Below are 21,823 nucleotides of genomic sequence, written 5' to 3' on the forward strand. Positions count from 1 at the left end.
GATCCTTGCATCTCACCTCAGTAACACAAAAAATATGTAGTTTTCCTTTTCATCACAGGGTTAGTTGCTAAGATACTGACTTCGACCAAGGAAATGTTTCACAACAGGTCTACTGAAATAAAGATTAACCAGCCAAAGGAAACATGTCAAATGTTATGGGGGTTCCAGAGAGAAGGTCAGGAGATCACCAGAGTGATAAAGATTCATTGTCTTAAACATTGTCGAACCATGGATGTCTAGAGTTGACCACTCTGGAACTGATTGACAGATGAATGTTGCCATGTTGTTTGACAAGGCAACAAATTAAATGTAACCTTTGAAGCAGGACTATAAGAGTTAACAACCCCTTTTTTTTCCCAGTCAATGCAAGCAGCTCCTTTGTTTCACTAATTGTTTCAATCAATAGTATATTTTCGTAGACAGAAAGTGAACGGTTTTGTCCGTTTAACAAACAGAGCACATTAGTGTGTATGTGGACCATGTGTTTCATATATATATATTATATTTACATTAAATGAGTTCACATTATACACTTGCATGCTGGTCTGCGTCCTTCATCCAGAGACCTACTGCGGAGGTGATTAGTTCATCATGTCATGCTGCAGATTTTCCTCTCCTAAAGAGGCAGAGGTAGAAACCCTTTTCAGTTCATACTGAGCAATATGCTGGGAGGACAAGAAAGGTCAAGGGGAGTGATTGTATTATCATCCCTTGACATGCTTCATGTGGCACATGATTTCTCCTCCCCTCCCCCGTGTCACAGAAAAAATAGACCGGTCCACATTTTCTACATTTAAATGAAATGAAATGTTACTTACATTTACAATGTGACTTAAAATCAAATAAGCAACATATTACAAGCAGCATGTTCTATTTTGCACCACTGGCTATTTTGAAAAGTACAGTGATGTGACTAAATATTTGAATTTCATGTATTACTTAGCGGGACGTTATATTGTTGGTCAGTGCTCACTGGAATTTGTTTCTATATTGTGGTGACGTTTTTGTCGACACTGACAGGTTGACAAATCCCTCTAACACCATATTGATTTTTGGGGTTGAGTGCTTGTTCATTCCTGAACAGCAGGTCATGCACATTGTCATTCAAGCCACAATATTGACACCAAGAACTCATTTCATCAATAATCATCCATTACACATAATCTTCGTGCCTAAACTACTGTTTGCACTGGGTATCCCATCTACCTCACTGTCATCTATTACAATTATAATGCTGTCAAGAGATAATCAATAACTGAAAAGAAAGTGAGTTTTGGCGCTCAAAGCTAACAGTGCTAAATCAGCACGTCACTTTAGCCGCCAAGCTTTACTGTGTGCAATGGATGGCTTTTGTTAGATTTCATTGTCCATTAAGGCTAAGTGGCTATTTTAAAGTACACATATAAAGTACATATATCCTAAGTGCTGCTGGTGTTTTGAAGGGGCTATGCAGGCGCGATGTGGAAAATATCTAAAGGCTGACATTTGGTTTGATTTTGCTTCCATTAGGACCACTTTATGCAGAGCTAGCATGTAAGCAGAACGGGTCAGTGGCACTTAACCTTCTCAAATTTCAGCACTGAAAAACTACTGCAGAGTTTGTTTTTTTCAGTCAGCATAGAGTGTGTGATTCAGAGAGCAACCATGTTGCTGAAAGTGGTGAATGCATGAATTTAAACTTCTTTTGCTCTTGGTTAAATCTGTCAGTAAAGTTATTCAAACTCACAAACAGTGCTCAAGGTTCGAAGTTCTGGCACAATTTGACATAGAAACTTTATTATAATCACATAACATTACACGAAAAAGCAAATCAGTTACATACACAAGTAAAACTCTGTGTTTGTGTGTGTGTGTGTGTGTCTGTGAGAGAGAGAGAGACAGAGAGAAACAGAGTTTAATAAGCCACAGTAGCCAATTTAAGATCTATGATTACATACAACAATTATTACAAAAAACGACCAATACTTTATGATTCTGGCACTTTCGCCAACACACAGTCTCACGCACACCTTCCATATATAGTGTATACAATTGCAGCAGTAGATAGCACATCTCTCCTGTCTGCCAAGACAGAAGCAATAAACAGTGACTGTGACAACAATCATAATAGCAATGAATCGGCACTGACATAAGGGAGGTAGACCTGTTGAACCTCCTCCGTCTCGAGCATAAACCAGAGAGGAAAACTACACATTCCAAACCCAAACCACATGTAAACACCTAAGGCCTTACAGTGTCATAGCAGCACACACATATTTGTCAGGATACATTGAAAGCAGCCAAGAAACTCAGACTGAGTATTTTACACGGACACATTTCTCAATTTTCTTGCTGTTTTGGAAAGCAAAAAAACAACAACGCTGCAATGAGTCATCCTCGGCTTTGACTCATACAAAAGTGACTCATATATACAGTACATATATATATATATATATATATATATACACACACACACATATATATATATACACACATATATAGATATATAGATATATATATACTGTATATATACATACAATTAAGTTACGAAGGAGACATACACTCACCAGCCACTTTATTAGGTACACAGGTACACCTGAAGAAGTGACACCTGGTGTGTTCCCCTGCTGCTGTAGTCCATCTGACTTTTAAGGTTTGACATTGAATTCAGATATAGTTTCATATTTATAACTCATCGACCGATGAGATTGCAGTACGCACACGTGCACACACACACATGCACACAGACATACAGATACTGTGGACTCAAAACACACTTAAGGCAATGGTGGCCTGTCAACAGTGACTATTTGAGTAATACATTTGCACGTGTATGCTTCTCTAACCCTTCATCGTCTATGAGCCTATGGCCTGAACAAGCTGCTTAGAAATATGGCACATCATTATCACTGAACAGCAAGACCAACTCTTCCCTACAGAACATCACTTAGCATAGTATACGCTAAGTGTAATAGAGCATGTTTCATTTCATACTGTTACCAACCGATTTGTGTACAATTTAGAATATGCATATAATATATTAACAATGATACAAATGGGGAGAAATGTGCACAGATATGGAGCAGAAACTATATCTATATTTGCCTGTTGCTAATGAAAGATTTTCTCTCTCCTCTTCTCGTCGCTTACACTCGCAGCAAGATGGCTGCACCGTAATCTGGTAAACAACAGCACTAATGAGAAAATATCCAGATGTTCAACTTTGAGACAACAGTCTTTAATCCTTGTCATTATGTTCCACAATATTACTTTCAGTCCACATGGATCATGTTGATATGATGGCTGACGTTACTACAGCTTCATTATATTTCAACACCGCACGTTATATTAAACGTGACTCACACTGCAACTTGTATGTATCTGTATGATGAGAAATGCAAAATCGGTTCATCCTGACAAATCCACAGCAAAAATGCTTGTGACAGTGTTAAAACAGACTCTGTTGTCTTTTTCATTTCTTGTTATTTGAAGGGACAACAAAGCCTTTTGTTGTGCCATAAAAGACAAGTAAATATCAACAAGTAATGAATAGGCCAAAGGTCCCTGTGGACCCTGAGGGATCCGAACTCACTGCGTCTCCTTGGTATAGTTTGATTAATTGAAAATGTGTTTTTATTTGCACAACAGAAACACAATCAACAAAAGCAGCTTGCACATTTTCAGCTAATATTTTGGTCCTTTCATAGTGAGGTTGTGTGTTGCTTTCACAATGGTCTTCTAGAAATGACAAGTATATAACAAATATGTGAGTGAAACATAAAAAGACAAAAAAACATTTTCTATTAACAAAAAGAAGGAATGTCTATAATTAATGTAATAAAATGTAACTTGTTTGTATGCATGTGAAAGAATATGAGCTTATACTATGGTGACTAATGATAGTACATATCATTAGTTATTATAATTAGGTATTATACAAGTTATTATGTAGCCACGCATTTGTATTTGTCCAGCATCTCAAAGGCGATTTTTCTTGTCATGCATGGCTTTACATTTAGCCGCATTTAGTTAAACAACTTTATTTATTGAACTGTCTTTATGGCACTATTTAGAAAGCTTTAAACTTTTGCCAATTTACACAGCAGGAGTAATATTAGCAGTTATTTTGAGTAATGCTTGCTGTTAGTCAAATCTTTTTAGCCTCCTCCAAATCCTAAGGTAAATATTTGCTCATCACTATGCTGCACAGTGATGAGAGCTCCGTTGTAAACTAGTAAACCAGTGATTTCTGGGAATTTGTCATCATAGATATTTTTAACTGAAGCCAACATTCATTTTGAAAAGAGGAAATAAATGATTATGCATTCGTCTGCAACTGTCTGCAATGGTGTAGGTGAATAATAACCAGGAGTCTGTTGTGTTTATAGGGACTGGATGAAGTGATGTGGGAGAGTCAGACATCAAACAGCCTTTGCAGCCCCACAGAAAAATCTTTCTCGACTTTCTAGAAAAGAAAGTTTTTGCTAATGTCACTCGTAAATAAACACACAGACAATTGTATTTAAGTATTTCTCCGTCTGGGAAAGACTACCAGACACATCAATACTTCCTGCCTGCAGGAGAACCTCGTCCACAGTTATAGGAATGTCTGGTTTTCCTCAATTTGACAATGGGACTGACATATCAGAGGCAATCATTTCAATTTGAAAAACACAACCTATTTACCGTAATCACACTTTGGTTTTATTGGATGTGCACATTTAAGATCCAAGCCATCTGCACAAAAGGAGTCACACTTGAGTTATAGGAGCAGGAGTCATAGATACTAAGTGATTATCATGTGCAACATAAGAACCTGCTCCGGTTTTCCTATAACACAGGCTGAGTTCGATGCCGATAAAAGCTCTAAAAATTGCTTTCAGACATGCAACAAAGTCAGGTTGTTCCCCGGTGACTCTCGGGGAGGGGCCGTAGGTGTGAATGCAAATGTTCACAGTGGTCTCTCCATGTGTTGTGTGGAGATTCTCCCTGGTGTAATCTCCGGATAATGTGTGAGTGAGCTCATGTGCGAATGCAGCAGGAGAAACATCAAGGGATCCCCAGTAAAGCAAATGAGCGTTTTCCTGCCTCCTACATCCACACGTCACCCTCTCACCTGGATCCTCCAGAGATTCTTCTTCAATTCTGCTTTCATGAACATTCGCACCCACTAAATCTTTCCTCATATTATGTGAACAGTAACCTCCAGAAAATGTCCAGACTAAATTCTGCACATAATAGCCAAATAGCCAAAAGGGCCAAAGAGGATGATTCTGTGGTAAACCATCGGTATAAACAAATGGAGCTGCACGCTGATTTCACATCTTCCACAAAATGCCCACAAGTGCAGGTCATTCATCTGAGAAAGGACGTGAGAATGACAGCATTGTGCTTTGGTGGCACACAGAGAAATATGGTCTTCCTCTCAGCCTGGCATGATTGTGAGGTGGGTGAGGGGGTCTGACAAACAGAGACTTCTGAAATATGGCTGCCTCTCTCTAACCTGCAGCTGAGCTGAAACACAACAACAAGTGACTGAACTTATTCACAGGTCGTTTCCTCTTTTTAAGCACACTATAAGGCAGCACGGAACTTACTATTAACACGAATCACTCTTTGATCTTGCCACATGTAACTGTTTGGTAATAAAGAGACAAGTGTAACATTTACAACATGTAAGTAAACACGTACATCCGATACTTCTTGTTTTAGATCTGACATGATCCTTGTGTTTAGCTCATGTAACTTGCTGTTGCCTGGTCCACTTTACTGTACTATAATTCTTTTGTTTTATCTAATATATAACATCAAACTGTCAGTTAAAAATGTGCTTTTGTCACATTCAAAAGTTGACTATGATAGCTTAAAATGTAATAAAATAAACTGTTTAGCTGCTGCATACACAGACAAACACAAAAGTGTCTCTCGTATCATCGTTCACGACCACAACACAGAGCAACAACACTGCCAGTAGTTTACAGTAAACAGTAAAGCACCTCTGGTTGCAACATGTCTGTATTTATGTTGCCCTGTGATAAACGAGGCAAAGCTTCAGCAGACAAATATAACATATTATTATTTAGTGGCAGGCACTTAGTCAACAAGACAATCACATTGCCATCATTAACACAGACTAACAACAGCTAGCAACGGACAATAAAAATACTATTATAGCTACATAATGACTACTAAGTTGTCAAGACGTTCTCCCTTACATATCATAAAACTCTATTACCACACACACTCAGATGGAGAGAGAGAGAGAGATACATTTGCTCAGCTATTCTCCTTAGGACACTGCATTAGGGCTGAATGAATGATTTTTAAATATGGCATTGCGATCGCGATATCTCATTTTCATTCAAAAAACATATTTAAAGTGAATACTGTGTGATACTTGTGCAGATCTGTGAGAAACAAAGACGTTCTCTTCAGTCTGTAGGCTGTGTTTATGTCAGAAAAGGTTTACACATCAACACACACACACACCCCTGTGTCCACACATGCCCTGCTGTTAATAGCTGAGCAAACGATTTGCAGTGGTCCTCTGTGAAAAGCCATAACTGTCTAATCTGTTTCTTTGTTTTTTTTAATATAACAGTACACTGTAAGAATGAGTTCTTCTAAATTCTTCCAACATGATTTTACTCATGTAGGAAACGTCTGTACTGCTACATTATATGGCCCGTACATTCACTCCACATTGAAGTCCACAGGAGCACTGAGTTGGCCTGCAGGAAAAAGGATGCGGGGTGCTGTGTTGCCGTAGTAACTATCTCTCCTGGATTTTGCCTGCATCCATCCACCTCAGCAGGTTCCCATGGTGCTGACTGTCGTGTAACTGAACTTGGACATAGACGCCCCCATTGCCATAACATCCTCTTCATTTTCCCGCATCCCACGGTGATGACGGCGATGGCAAGGTGCGGCACAGCATGAGAATGTGGCGAGTAAAGCCTTGCGGAAACGTGTGTTCATGAAGCAGTAAATCATTGGGTTGACACAGGCAGAGGTGTAGCACAACAGCTGGATGAAAGCGATCGGGGCCCCCGAGAGGGCGAGTGTGGCGGAGGTGTCATCAAAAGCTCGCCACGTGTTGGCACAGTACAGTGGCATCCAGCACAGAAAGAAAAGCACAACAATGACCACCAGCATGCGGATGACTCGTTTCTTGGCCTCCAGTTTAGCCTCAGATGTGTTGCTGCGTAGGCGCTCGGCCTTGACTGCCCTGCCTGATGAGGGCATGGTGGTCATCTCCACTGAATGTGGCCGCTGGCCGACATTTACATAGCAGCCATCTCCATCATCACTGCCGCAAGACGCAGCGGCGGTCAGGCCATTTTTCACATCTGTTTGAAGAGCAGAGTAAAAAAGGAGAGTATTTCAACAGAATACTTTAAGCTTATTGCTTGTTTCCATCATGGTACAGTTCGGTAAGGTTTGGAATGGCAAAGCCCTCGGTCAGGTGTGCGTGTTGAACGAGAACAGTACCTTGGTAGGCGGGATGTGCACAGCGAGATACATAGTGTGACACTGTACCGATGCGCTGACAACGAACGACGACATTTAACACGACACAACAGACAACAACACAAGGGACAACAACGGAGGGCATCCAGCAGCTCGTTTCTTTTTCTGCTCAGTTTGTGGCTGTTTGTCTCAACAGGACGTCAAGCTTTGTATGAGAATAGACTGCGGGCGTCGAAGAAACACCAATCACAAGGGCGTGATGAGTTTCTGTTGCCCAATAAGCTGACTGTTGTGTCAGTTGATTGTCAGTTGTACTATTCCTAATGAAAATGCAAAAAAAATGAGTACCGCTCCAAACTGTTGCACTCAGTGTAAACAGGGCTTTTAATTGTGAGTCTAAATATTGCATCAGGGAACTACGGTGGCCTTCACACACCACAAATGATGTTGTTTAGTTAGTTTCTACTTTAAAATGCAAAACACACACTCTGACTTGTTGGTCCTTTGTGCTGCTGCAGAAACATGGTGGCGCAAGATGGCTGCTTCCTTCAAGCAAGACCCTTGCCTAAAGTAATAATAAAAGGCTTGTTCTAAAGAAAACCTTTTTTTTTTTTTAGGCAATTCCACTCATACAAACATACTTATGGGTAGAATATTGGATTTCAATATGCCCTCGTAAATGTCACACCGTGGACCTTTAATGGGTGAGTAATCCTTTGATTTTGGCACACCTGTGTACCTGTAAGCGTTGACTTTCACAAACCATCTGACGTGATCGTTTATATTTGAAGGTCCAGTGTCTGAATAAAGCTCAATGAGGGAATCTTTCATGTTTACAGCTTTGTGTTCAATGGACATGTATGTTTAGCTGGTGACTAAAGAGGCATAATTGCAATAATTATTTTTTCAAATGCACTTGCAGTAGATTAGCAGCACGGGTCACATGCACCCAATGGTTGAGGTTATTTTAAGATAAATCATTCTGGAGTCCTCAAAAGCGGAGCAGCTGCTACACTTAATGGGCAGAAAATTGATATTACTATGAACTGACCCACAGTAATTACTGTATACATAAGTGGACAACTCAGGTTATTGATAAAAAAAAAAAAGTTCCTTTAATAAGTTGAATACAGTGATAAAAGCCTAAAACCACACAGGAAATTGTAGAGAAAATGTATTTGCTAAAGATTTCTGGGACAATAATCAGGACATGTGCCGCTGCTGCTTCTGCTGCAGATAAACAATTTATTTTGTACCGTAGATATAATTAATTTTTTTATATCTCTATGGAAGTTTTATATTTTTAGCTGCCTAATGTCCGGTTGATATTTTTATTGATGGCTCTTGTACCCGAAACTCCTTCTTGTTGATCACCCTTAAGTCCCTCTTTTAGACCAAACAGACGACGATGTTCAGGTCAGCAGAGGACAACCAATTCCATCCTCTGATGGCGTGTCCCGAAATACACTCCATGCTGCTGTCACTCTGATATTCCTACAAAAGGCTATGTTTGATTTAACCTGCACACAGTACAGTGATTCAGTAGCTATTGAAATCCTTGTGGATAAAACGAAATATCCAAATAAGAAAAATATAAACGCTAACATTAGTGTGTGTAGTTGACCACTCCAGTAGCTGCACTCGAAATTGAATTAAGTAATATGGGGAGTAGGCAAATATATACAGTGTGTTAGTCTCCATAGTTACACATGACAAAGTTAACAGTGATGTTGTTGTTTTTACTTATTACTGCAATTTTCTCTATTCTACATTTCTCTGGGAAAACTTGTGATGTATGGCCTCACCATCAGTGTCTTTTTTATGGCCCATCTCAAACTGGATGCCTCTATAAAGTTCCCTGGAGATCAGTCCATAAGCCACAATCATCACCACGCCTGGGATTGCAAACAGTGCGAGCAGGAGCAGAATGTACCTGAAAGAGAAATAACCATTGAACCAAAATGTTTCTTCACTAAATTCACACGTTTAACGATTTATTATGTAAGAAACTTGCTCTCGTGCAGATGTATATACCCTAACTCAAGCCTCAAGTCAAACACAGACATAGAATCAAAAACAAAGGCGCATTCATTTCAGCTGTGCAAAATACACAAAGACTTCCCCTGGGTTGACTGATATTACCGTAAAGCTTCTTCCAAAACAAAAAGACACAGGAACATCTGTCTGTTCACTTCATCTGCCAGACCGTATCCAGTAAAACATTTAATAGAGAGAAAGCATTGCTGAAAACAGGTTCCAGGTCCAAACATGGAAGCAAATGAGCTCACACACACACACACACACACACACACACAGATTCATGCAGCTATCCTTTTAAGGACTCTCATTCATTCTCCGTTCATTTGAACAGCCTTAACAAAGTGTTATCTCTAACCTTAACCATCACTAACCCTAACCTTAACCTATAACTGCAAGTATGTTACTTTGGTAACACATTCCTAAATGTCAGTGTCACTAGCGCATCATTATGTTTGATCTGAACAGAATTATTTGTTGTTGATTTTTTTGTCAAGGTAACTGTATTTACTTGTGGCCATCAGGACATGATGATGATGTCAACGAACAAGATAAAAAAGTATATTAGAAAGCATTCATCAACTGTAACTTTCAGCGGAGAATAAACATTTTTTACTTTTAGTTAAGTACAATTCTGAATACACAACTTTTGTTTGTAACACAATGTCTTTAGTATAGTATTTCAACTGTGTTGTGTTAAGGTGTGGTATAGTATTTTATTGGCATACAATATACAAACCTTCATTAGGGAGTAATTTCACTGCCTCTGTTTCAGAGAACCACAATGTTGATAATGTCGAGTAACTGACATTATACTTGGGAAGTTAGAGCTAATTTATTCATAGAGTACCATTATCTCAAAGTTGCTTTTTGTGAAAATATTGGCAGTCAAGCAACAGTTTCTGTCTTTTCTAATCTATAATGTGGGGAAAAAACAACAATTGTTTACCATTTTCTTCATTATAATAACAAACTGACTTTCCAAAGGAAACAAAAACCCAAACACTCACCAAGTCTGCGCTGCCACTGGGAGTGGCCACTTATGACGACACCGGTGAGCTGTGGTGTTGTCGGAGCGTTGAAAAGATTCCAGGTGACTGATGATTGGATAGGGGATCATGATGATGAAGGCGACCACCCAAGTAGCAGCAATCACCCGATAAGCATGTGAACGGGTCTGCCAAACCCGTGACTTCAGAGGATTACAGATGGCGCTATAGCGTTCAATTGCTATGGCAACCAGGCTGAATGTGGAGATACTCACTGATATGCCTGAGGGAAAACAAAGCAGTTTGTTTGGAAGGTTAGAAAACGTCCACTCCACTGTCTGTCCACTGTCCCTTATTTTGAGGAGTGGAAAAGGAGTTATTACTGTTCTGCTCTCAGATTTTGAACCAATAATAAATAGGAACAAAAGCCTGTTTGTTGATGTGCGTGTAATCATATCCAAAATCATAAAAACAAAATGAAGGTCATCTGAAGAGAGCTTACAAAAGCGTACAATGAAAGGCGGAGAGGTGGGGACAGTTATCTCTGAGTCAAGGAAGAGGAAATCATGTTGTACTTGGCCATCAATGCAATCTTCCAACTCCCTCCTGACAGGGTGAGACGGGAAATTACTCTTTACCTCTCCCACCATGTCTTCAGCAAGAATACAAACTGTGTGTGCATAATGTGTTTGTGCACGTGTGTGTCCAGATCATTGTCTCCCAGGGCTTTGTGCTTTACCTAATCCACATTTCTCCTCAATTCCCAATAGACTTTTCTTTCAGGAAAAAAAGCATCAAAGCGATTGTGGCTTTGTCAATCTGTGTCACTAAATAGCATATCATATAAATATACTGTATATCAATCTCTGAATCTTTTAACTTTACTATTATTTCTACTTAACATGGATGTTTGGTTTCATCCTTCCTCTAAAGGGAGTGTCAGATTTACTTTAAGTGCAGGGAAGCATGAAAATATTTGAACATGTTATGCTGCTACGTGACAATGATGGAAAACAAAATGTAACTACTGTAGCAGGGCCTATTTTCACTTACAATTTACATGTGTAACATTTTGCATAATATACTGTATAGAACTTATCAACTTATAAAATGTGCTGCACTCCTGTACTGTAGAACAACACAATCAATTTTGACTAATTAAAACTTTAATAAGTCATCGCCTGAAAATATCTTGTTGATCCTACCTTAGTTGAAAGGATAGTTCAACATTTAATTAAGCTTTTTTTTTTTTTTTTTGCTGTTGTTTCTCAAGAGTCTGAAAAGAAAATTATTTTATTTTATTATTTTATTATTTTATTTTATTATTAATTTGAATTAGGAGCACCATCCGCTCACTCCACTGCCACAAATAAAAAAAGGGAAATACATATAAGCCTCACTGGATGTGAAGCTGATTCATGGTGGTCTTTATTTTTGTAACATGGTGAACAGGCGGTCGAAAAAATGTGTACGGACCAGACTAAAGGTTGTTTCTATGTTTTTTTATGCTTATGAGTGAAATAATGAGCTGAGGTTATATTTTACTTAAACTCTACTTGAAACAACAATAAAACAGATGTTGGTAGTGATTCAAAGGTTCAAAGGCAGACTGATAATTGGATTGCAGACAATGCGATACCAGCTTACAAGGTGAGAAAATTGGTTTTGAAGCATTAAAAAAAAAACACACACACAAAAAACATATTGCTTTTACCTGAAAATGCCATTGTGCCAAATCCCAATATCTTAACTGGCAGTGGGCTAATGTCTGTAGAAGAGACAGTCAGTGTGGCAGGATTTTTATCTAACCCATAATTAAAACAAACATATATACATATAAACAAATAAAGTGCTGATTATTGCAGACAACAGTGGACTGCCTGCTAAAAAAGTGATTCCAGTATCAACAGTGGGCAAATCAAGTCAGACTGTAATGGATTTAAAAAAATATATTAATTAACTGGCTTTTGCTTTCGCTTTTGTTTTTTCTCGCTTGTCAAATGAATAATGAAGTTTTTACTTTTTAATATGATGGTACAAAATGATTGTGAGCGAATAATACTTTCCAGAGAATAAGCTCATACATGACGTGTTAAACTTGACCTCGTTTAGAATATGAATATTGTCTGATAGGGAACTGTGGTGTGGACTCACCAGCGTGTGTCTTGTGTGCTTTTTGAGATTATGAATAAGTAATAGAAAGGCTACAGGATGAATGTGTGTAATGAAGTTAAAGTTTCCTTCCAGAATTAATTACACATCCTTGTGATTACAAAATGCTGAGTCATTGTTATGAGAAAGGCAAGCGGTACTTATAATGATTTTTATTCATGAGCTCTCGTACTTTCTATTGTTATCCATTGCCGTCCATAAAGAAAATGACACCTCTCAATCATCAGGATCATATGCTGTTATTTACATGTTTATGCACATCAGTGTGACAGGGTTTTAACCGACTGTGGCACTTTTGGCTGGAAAGAGAAAGAAAATATTGATAACTAGGGGCAGGAATCACAGGGTACCTCACGATACGCAATAATAGTCCATGATACCAGTAATATCACGATACAACAATTCTGTGATAATCAATATATTGCTAGGCAATAGTGCATTAAAAAAGTGCATAAAGTCTATGTATTGAATGTGGATGGGGCATCTCTTAACGTAGCTATTAGAGTGCCTTCATTTGCTAATTAAAACCATTTCCTTGTTATCCTGTGTTTAGGTTTAGGCACAAAAAGAACTGTTTAGGGCTAAGAACAGATCATGATGAGTGCCAACATCTTCTCTATAAAAACAGACCAGAATGTCCTCATATCACCACTGTAAATATGTTTGTATTGAAATGTGATGTTTGGTGGATGGTGCCCATTTGGGGTCTAGTTCTGTTTCGAAACCTAGGTGCTCTCAGTGAAACAGCAGATTTCAAACAAATTAAGTGGAACCAAAGTTCGTCATCATTGGCAGTCATTGCTCAATGCTCATAACAGTGGCAACACAGCACATCGTAAAGAGCTTCTGCATGTTTTCCTTCTGTTCATTCAGAAAACTGTGTTTATCCATCACTCCAGCACACACTAACTGCTGCATGTTCTTCAATTCCTTCCTCATTTTCCCCAGAATGTTGCCCTTCTTTTTTCCTCTGGTCTACAGATTACAGTGACACAAACCCACGTAGTACTAATAATTATTGTGATACATACTTTTGCCAAAATGTCTAATTCAAACATTGGATTATAACAGAATGTAAATGTTTCCTGTGCTTTAAAGAAAAAGAGACAAGTCTGACATTTCTACCACATTTCCTGAAGTTCAAGGACTTCAAGGGTGTCAAGAGTACAAGGGTGAATCTCTAAATGACAATAAAGAATCTTGAAATCTTGAAATCTTGAAATCTTGAAATAAATGTATTTTCCATAATGTTGACCTCACAGTTTCTTGATGATAATCTCAAACATTTCTTTTTTCACCGACTGATATTTCCATCGACAGATATTAACCTGCATTAAAAGGCATGTGACCTCCAGTCTGTGAGTGCTCACCCCAAAGGATTGAAATATGATTGAGATATGAGTGACATTTCACAGCGGACACTTTTGAAAGAGCCTAAGCTATGAAGTAAATGTCTGAGGCAAATGATTACATACAGCACACATCAAAAAGCACTTTTCATATCAGCCCTTTCCACATGTTCACCTCAATATTGAAAGATTATACTGAAATGTATGAAAAATGCTTGGCTGAAGCAACTAACATGTCAAGTCTAACATAAATCAATGCATGGCACAACAAGATGAAAGGTTAATAATTAAGCTGCAGTTTCTTAATCTAACTTCCCCATCCCACGACTCCCTCTCTCACCCATTAGGTAGGAAACGATCTTGCACATGGTGGCTCCAAAGATGAAGTCCTTGAGGACGCTGGGGATGAGGTTGAAAGGCATGCAGAAGACAGCCATCATCAGATCACTGACAGCGAGTGACAGTAGGAAAGTGTTGGTCACGGTGCGCATGCGCTTATTGACGGTCAGCACCACAATGATCAGCAGATTTCCAACTACACTCAGGAAGAAGATGAGCGAGTAGAGCAGGATCCGCAGCGTGTGGTCCTCATCTTGTATGGACAAAAGACAGGAGGAGAGGAGGTGTTAGAGTGTAAGCATCGTTGCCCTACTGAACCACTTCATCAGCTCTGTTTGACAACCTGGAGCTAACAGTGCTGTGGGTGACAATTTGCCACTGCTGTCTCTTTGAGCATGAATGTTTAGTGCAGTACACAGTTGTAGATTGGACTTGAGTGGACTGAAGTGGAGCCACTGAACCAGGACACATCTGAAGTGTTAGAAGAAAAGAATAAAGAAATAGAACTTCACTCATATGTGTGTCAGCATTTGTGTGTTCAAAATGTGGTTTAGCATAACGGGGACTCACCCTAGTGTCTGCTAAGAACTATCACTAAAAACACATATTTGTAAGGTCACGCTTGGGGTCAAGTACACCGATGGGTCTGACCTACAACCTTTTGATTTGATGAGTCAAATTAAGCGCGTATGGGTGTCAAACTCATTTTAGTTCAGGGGCCACATACAGTGCAATTTCATCTCAAGTGTGCCGGACCAATACAATAATAGCATAATAAACTATAGACAACAAGGAACTCCAAATGTTTCCCTGAAGTATGTCTTTATAAAACATATTATGAACAACCTGAAATCTCTTGAGAAAAACAAGTGCAATCTCAACAATATAATGCCTATGTTCACCATTTACACGTGTGTGTGTAGGTATCTGGATCTGAAAAATATGATTAGATTAAGTGATGTGATGTGACATTTTCACAAATTCACGTGGGCCGGATTGGACCCAACAGCGGGCGGGTTCTGGTAAACAACTGCAATTCACAAGGAGAAATGGCTTTCAAGATTATTATTATGCAGTGCTGAAATATTTCATGCTCTGTCTTAGCATTTAGACTGTTTCAAATGTGCTAGTAATGCGCCGTGCAGTGTGTTTGTGTGTGTGAAATGAACAGTGAGTGACAGAGAGAGAGGGACTAGGCTCAGTGTTTTGGGTTGGGTTGGTGTGTTGGAAAATTCATGGTTTTCTGCATTCCTGCATTAAAACATCTACAAAACGACAAGAATATAAATCGATGGGGTTGTGATTCACTCTTTGAATCCAGAGAAATAGGTATTTCTAATCAAGGTAATGGACCTTTGTATTGTGTTTGGTCAGTAGCTCAGTGGTGAGTCCTCTTTCAAATAGAAGGTTTAAATTCCTGGTTCTGCTAGTCTACATGCCAGTGTGTCCTTGGGCAAGACACTAAGCCCGCTGTTGCTCCTGAAGGCTTGTTAATGGGTTTGAAAAGTGGAGTCGTAGAAAATGTGCTGCACCTGCGCTATATGAAAGTGTGAGTGTCAAAACTGTAGTGTTAAGCAGCTTGAGTGGTCATCAAGGCTAAATAAATACAGACCATTACTTTTAAATGTTCAAGAAATCTCAGCGTGAGGAGAAAAATATTCAGTTCTCAATAAGATGATTTCCACCATCATCATCACTAACCTCAGTCTTATGTTATTGTCTTTTTTTTTTTTACTTTCATTATAATTGTTTCATAATTGTTCTTTTGTATCCTCATGCATATTTAGTCATGTTTTGGTTTATTCTGTCTTACGGTGGCACGACTGAAAATAAAACATCGTTTAAAGCTCAAAATGTCCTTCAGTGAGATCACCAGCTCCTCCTGATGTGAATACAAGTTTTATATCGATTTTCTTCCACTCTCAAAGTATAGCCCTATGTTTACTGTAAAATAGAAAAGTCTAAAACGTGTCTGTGCCCTTAAGTGATTAGTGGCTTCACTGGATCATATCCTATGAAAATCCATGTTATCTGCTTCCTCTGTTATCTTCACCTGCCCCGTAGACACAACACCTTTTTATTTACCAGTTTACTGAACCAGCACCCTTGGGATTAAAGGCACCCATGTGTTCCGCATCTGTCGGACACAAATCAATCATACACACAAACCCAAACTTTATTGACACAGTTACAAGCGTGGGTGCAACCAAACATGTTTAATCCTTGAGAAATACTTGCAATTTCTACAAATTAAGATGCTGATTGCAATTCTCATCAGACTATTTCCACAGCATATTTTCATCTTTAAGGAAAGGTCCTCTCTTGAACTCGATCCTTTTCTGTCCTCTTCTATGCTTTGCCACTTTTCACTTCATTTTTCTGCCAATTTCCTTTCTTTCTAATCTAAACGAAAAGTGGGAAAAAAAAGAAAAAGAAAAACAGCACAGCAACCACATAGCAACGTGACGACAATGTCTGACAAGATTCTCAGGTGTTTTTTTTTTTTTTTCTACTGCTTTATAACAGCAACTATAACACTAACAAATCACTGACTCGCAGCATCACAAACAGCATTCAGAAATCCATTTACAGATTTACACCTTGGGTGTTCACATTTGAATTGTACATACCTCGCTGTTGCACATAATATGACCTTCTCTCATGTGCCGGTCTATCAAAAAGACGTGTCATATTCAGATTAAGCTGTAAAAGTCTGCTGTACAGCGTGAAGATGAAATTAAACCCTCTCTCAAACACATGAACGGATGTGGTTCATGTATGAAAGTAATACAGGGGTGTATGTCATTAAACGGATTTGATGGTCTTGCATCTGATCAGCCACTCTGAAATGTTTCCCTATCACTTGGTGGATTCTGACGCTCTTTCACTTCCTCACATACACACTACCTGTTTCCCACGGTCCTATGCAAAAAAGCAGGCACCGCAAATACGCTGGTCACATATAATTCTGACAGATGACTTGTTAAAGAGGAGAATCAACACACTCCTTCATCGCTCGCCCTCCAAATGAAACGTTACTTTGGCCTCTGCCTAATCAAAGCCCATTAGCCTTCTAGTGTGCACACCAGCCGTGAGGAAAACACTAATAACTCCCTCGGCACATTTACTCTTTCCTTCGGGCCATGTCTTCCAATAGCTACTAGTACTCATGTGTATAGGGCAGACGCATTTGTATTACAGTAATCACTTTATAGACTAATGCTTTACCTGCCCTCTTGGGCTAAAATGTGGGACAGATTATCAATGCTGCCAAACATAGAGCACTCAATATTATTTCGTTCCACAGCCTCGATTCACTAATTTGTTCAAATGTATTCATTTAAAAAGGACATTTTTTTGTAAAAATGTGCCAGTGTCAGTCAGCTGGCTTACATGTTGATTAATACCAAGATATGAAATGACAGTGTTCAACAAGGTAGTGTAAGTCTTGAAATATAAGTGGCTTTTTTTTTTGGCTCACAGCCCAGAGTTGACCAGGATTTTTTTCCTTCTTGACACAAGTTTACAGTGGGTTTGATGCACACAGATGGCTTTGCAGTTCCACAAAGCCTTTATAGTGTTTGCTACCGCAGGAATGTTTTCTAAACCTGCAACAACTGTTGTTTTTGTAACATCTTCAGATACACATTAGAAGTCCATGTGGTGATATTATAGGAATATTATGCAGGGTCTGATAAATGACTTGGTGGCATTACACTGTGAATTGTTTTTCTTTTATCACATTCATTATATATTGCTTGCGTCAAATTAGGTTGAAAGGTCAACTACAATGTTACAGTCCCTTTATGTACTATAAATAGGAAAATAGGGCTTTATTGGCTGTAATAAATTTCATTGTTTTCTTTTCTACAGTAGACCATGGGGGGCAGACCACACTACACAATATTTGTGCTTCAAATGAAGGCAAAAAGTTACCTACACCTTATTCTTGTTTGCAATTATGTACATAAGTTATTTTGTACATATATGGGAAATGACAAAAGGGTGGTGCAGAAGATGGTGCATTGGAAAATGTGGGTGCACACTGCACCTAAACGAAAAGGTTATGTGCACAGTGCAAAAAAAACTGAACCACTCAGCACTGTATTAATATTATTATTATTGTTACTGTTATTATTATTTATATGTGAGGTTCAAGATTTTGGTGTAAAACGCTGGTTAACAGTAAGCGGCAGAGACTATTAGATATGCAGCAAAACAATAGTGGATGAATTAATAATACGGTTCATATGCTAACCATAAATATTAAAGATTTCATCCGTTTCTTTCACTCAGTATATCAAACATGATATTGACTATGAATTGCACCCCCTTTCATTTATATGCAGCGTGTGTGAGTGTGTCACTTTCAATCCCAGTGTTCCCTCGTGTTGCTGCACATATCAGAGGAACTACAGCTCTGCTCCTCTAAGACTGAGGTTTTGGTAAATGTCACAGCCAGTGGTTAATCCAACATGGTAAATGTCACCGAGAGCGATTGCCACAAAGCCAAGTGCGGCCCCTGAGTGGTTGATGAAGGCACGGAACAAAAACACTTTGTGCTGAGTGACAGAATTCATCAGGCCTTTCACAGCTGGCATGTTGGGCACTCGGAGCCCAGTGCAATCGTGTATTAAATGCCTCGACTCTCAACATGCAGAGTGAGATCCAAGTGTAAGTAAAGGTAATGGAGAGGTGGAGCAGCAAGAGGTGCGGTGGGAGAGAAAGGGTTCATGGTGAGCTGTCTTTTCTTTTTGTCTATATGCCTTTTGTCAGGAGTAAAATGATGTTAAATTAAGGTCAGAGAACAGTGCGTTGACATATGCAGTGTCTGAAAACTGCTCTTTTGTGTCCATAATCATCATTTGTAAAGAAGAAATCTCCAACTGGTAAATGACGTGCCAGCATCTTAACTTCTACACATTCTGAGAAATATTCACCTGTGACGTGAGCAGTAAACAAGGTGATTTTAAGGGATTTTTAAAGGTGCCTGTAAACAAATACTAAGGGTTGAAAGGTTTTTGCTACAAGACGAAGGCAACACCTGCCACATTCATCATGAAAACAGTCGTTTCCCCACTCCAATGTGATGTGGTTGCTCCCATAATGAAAATCACACTTGTCAGTGACATATTTATATTCTGAAATATTAAACAATGAATCAGTAAAATTATCCAATAAACAGCTAAAAATGAGGCAACAGTGTTGGATGAATATGCTTTGGGAAGTCTCGACACATTGTTCCAGTGGTTAGAAAAAAAGAGAGAAATGTGCTTTGAAATCTTTGGCACGTTGCAAACAATAAACCTGTGACACAATTCCATTTGAAAAGACACAGAGAAGCATTTTGAGTGACAGAAAAGAGCAAATGCAGTAGAGACAATGGAGCCATCGATGTGGTGGCAGCAACAGAAAAAGGTCACAGAAGCTCATTTCTTCTCTTTAGATAATCGTGTTTAGATGATTGTGAAGTGTTGTCATAGTGGGAGACGCCTCACTAAAAAGACACACATGAATCAAGATTAAAATGTATAAGGTTTTGTTATTGAGCTCGGCATAATGTCCTGAATGCTAAATATTAATCATTGCTCAGGTGATAAACACACGCAAAACAACTGTAAGCGACAAAAATACATAATACATAATGCAGGTGCAGCAAGGACTGTTGATCATAAACAAGTGGCTTTTATTGATTCCACTCATAAACTGTGCTGATTTGTGTTGTTTTACGAAGTGTGTGACTCTATAAGTCGTATGTATGGATGGAGTGCGTTCAAATGCTGTGAAGCAACAAAAAGCAACAAGCACAGTTGGAAACACACATTGGTGCTTTTTTTTAACAAATATCTCCACCATTTCTTGAACCCCCACACCCTTTAGTTTCCTACACCTCCAGAGAGACTGCAGAGATTCATTTTCATAGAGTATGAGTAGTTTTTTTTCGTTCACTTCTGCCCTGAAGTTGAACTAAATGTTTTTTTTTAAACTAACACATGTGTTTGTTAAAGTACTGTTCATTTTGGGAAAAACATGATGCTGGTATGTTGCAATGTTTCTGCAGCCATAACAAAGCTGAGGGTATTTCAAATTAAAAGCCCCTGTTAACGTTCTTTACTTTTGAGCTCGGTAAAGATTATTAATTTATAATGTATGACAATAAAACGCCACAGGCATGGGTATTGTTCAAAACATGGCTGTGGTTGCACTTTTAAAGAACCACTATAGGTCATAATAAATACAGATGCAGCTTCGTGTGCGCTCACCTCTCTGCCTCACACGCTGAGGTACGTGGGACGTGAAGTTCCCGCATGTGGTGTTTGGCGTCTCCAAGCTCCAGTTACCGGCTCCGCTGTGGACGCACTCGGGTGAAGCAGATGTGTCATTTTGCGCATTGAGATCCATATTTCTGACTTAAGAGTTACCGCGAGTTCAAATCAGTTTCTGTCCGTTTTTTGCTGAACCTCCAAGTGGTATAATGACCGGACACTGTCCGCAGTCCATGTCACTTGGTCTGCGCAGGGAGGGAAGTTAACGCTTCCCAAAGTTAAAAAAAGAAAGAAAAAATAATCTAATATAAAATAAATCCCGCGTTTACTGTTGATAAGTCTTAGTTGGCAACACGCACGTTCATCAAGGATCTGCGCGCACCAAGAGAGAGAATAAGGGCACTGGCGCACTGACGCACCTCTGTGCCAAATGATCCGCCTGGGGTGAGGGGAGAGAGAGGGGAGAGAGAGGGAAGAAAGAGAGAGAGAGGGGAGAGAGAGGGAGAGGAAGAGAGAGAGAGAGAGATTTCCGAACAAGTGAAGTATGGCATCTGGTGTGTGTGTGTGTGTGTGTGTGTGTGTGTGTGTGTGATCATATCATATCCGAATCCGCACCCAATTTGCATATCATGGAATGTGTTTCTCCATATGTGCAAGGAGAACACATATGTATGCATCGTGCTTATTTCACAGAGTCCTAATTCACAGTCACAGTCCTGTTTGACTCCTTATTCTGGTTTGTGTCAATCGTAGACCAAAAAATATTTCTTTCTTAATTAGAAATTAACTCTTTAATTAGGCGCAAATTGCATCGTATTCAAGTTTAGGAGAATCCCCCATTCAAATGCATGTAGTGGATTAAGGAGCGCGCTACCGCCCTCACGTGGCGTGTGAGGGCATGTTCTGTCTTTGTTGGTTTTGAGAGGGATTATAAAGATTGTTGATAAAGAATATAGAGTTAAAATCCTTGTCTGAGTCTTCTGTAAGAGCATAACCATAGTCCCCATTAAGCCCTCATCTATATAATATGTATTGTATCCAGTAATATTTTATTAAAAACCTGCTCTTCATGTCTTACCTATCTTACATATGATGTCTTACCTTTATGCATGTATGGAAGATGCTTGACAAACAATGTCTTTGCCTCTGTAATAGGAGCAGGTGATCAGAAAATAACATTCAGGGGGACAAACCTTCATTCATTCATTGATTTATTTTACCT

The 21,823-nt window shown here is 39.0% G+C and overlaps 1 protein-coding gene across 1 annotated transcript; it reads right to left on the minus strand.

Moving 5' to 3' along the window:
- Positions 1-3,864: 3,864 nt before the first annotated feature.
- cckbrb (cholecystokinin B receptor b) lies at positions 3,865-21,026 on the minus strand. The gene is made up of 5 exons (XM_058654022.1): positions 20,599-21,026; positions 14,337-14,588; positions 10,497-10,758; positions 9,255-9,382; positions 3,865-7,328 (listed from the first exon to the last, which is right to left on the minus strand). The coding sequence occupies exons 1-5, from the start codon at positions 20,735-20,737 to the stop codon at positions 6,787-6,789; spliced, it is 1,323 nt and encodes a 440-aa protein (XP_058510005.1). The 5' UTR covers positions 20,738-21,026; the 3' UTR covers positions 3,865-6,786.
- Between the last annotated feature and the right edge of the window lie 797 nt (positions 21,027-21,823).

This window comes from Solea solea, chromosome 2, assembly GCF_958295425.1.
Source record: "Solea solea chromosome 2, fSolSol10.1, whole genome shotgun sequence".
In the NCBI taxonomy this organism is placed as follows: domain Eukaryota; kingdom Metazoa; phylum Chordata; class Actinopteri; order Pleuronectiformes; family Soleidae; genus Solea; species Solea solea.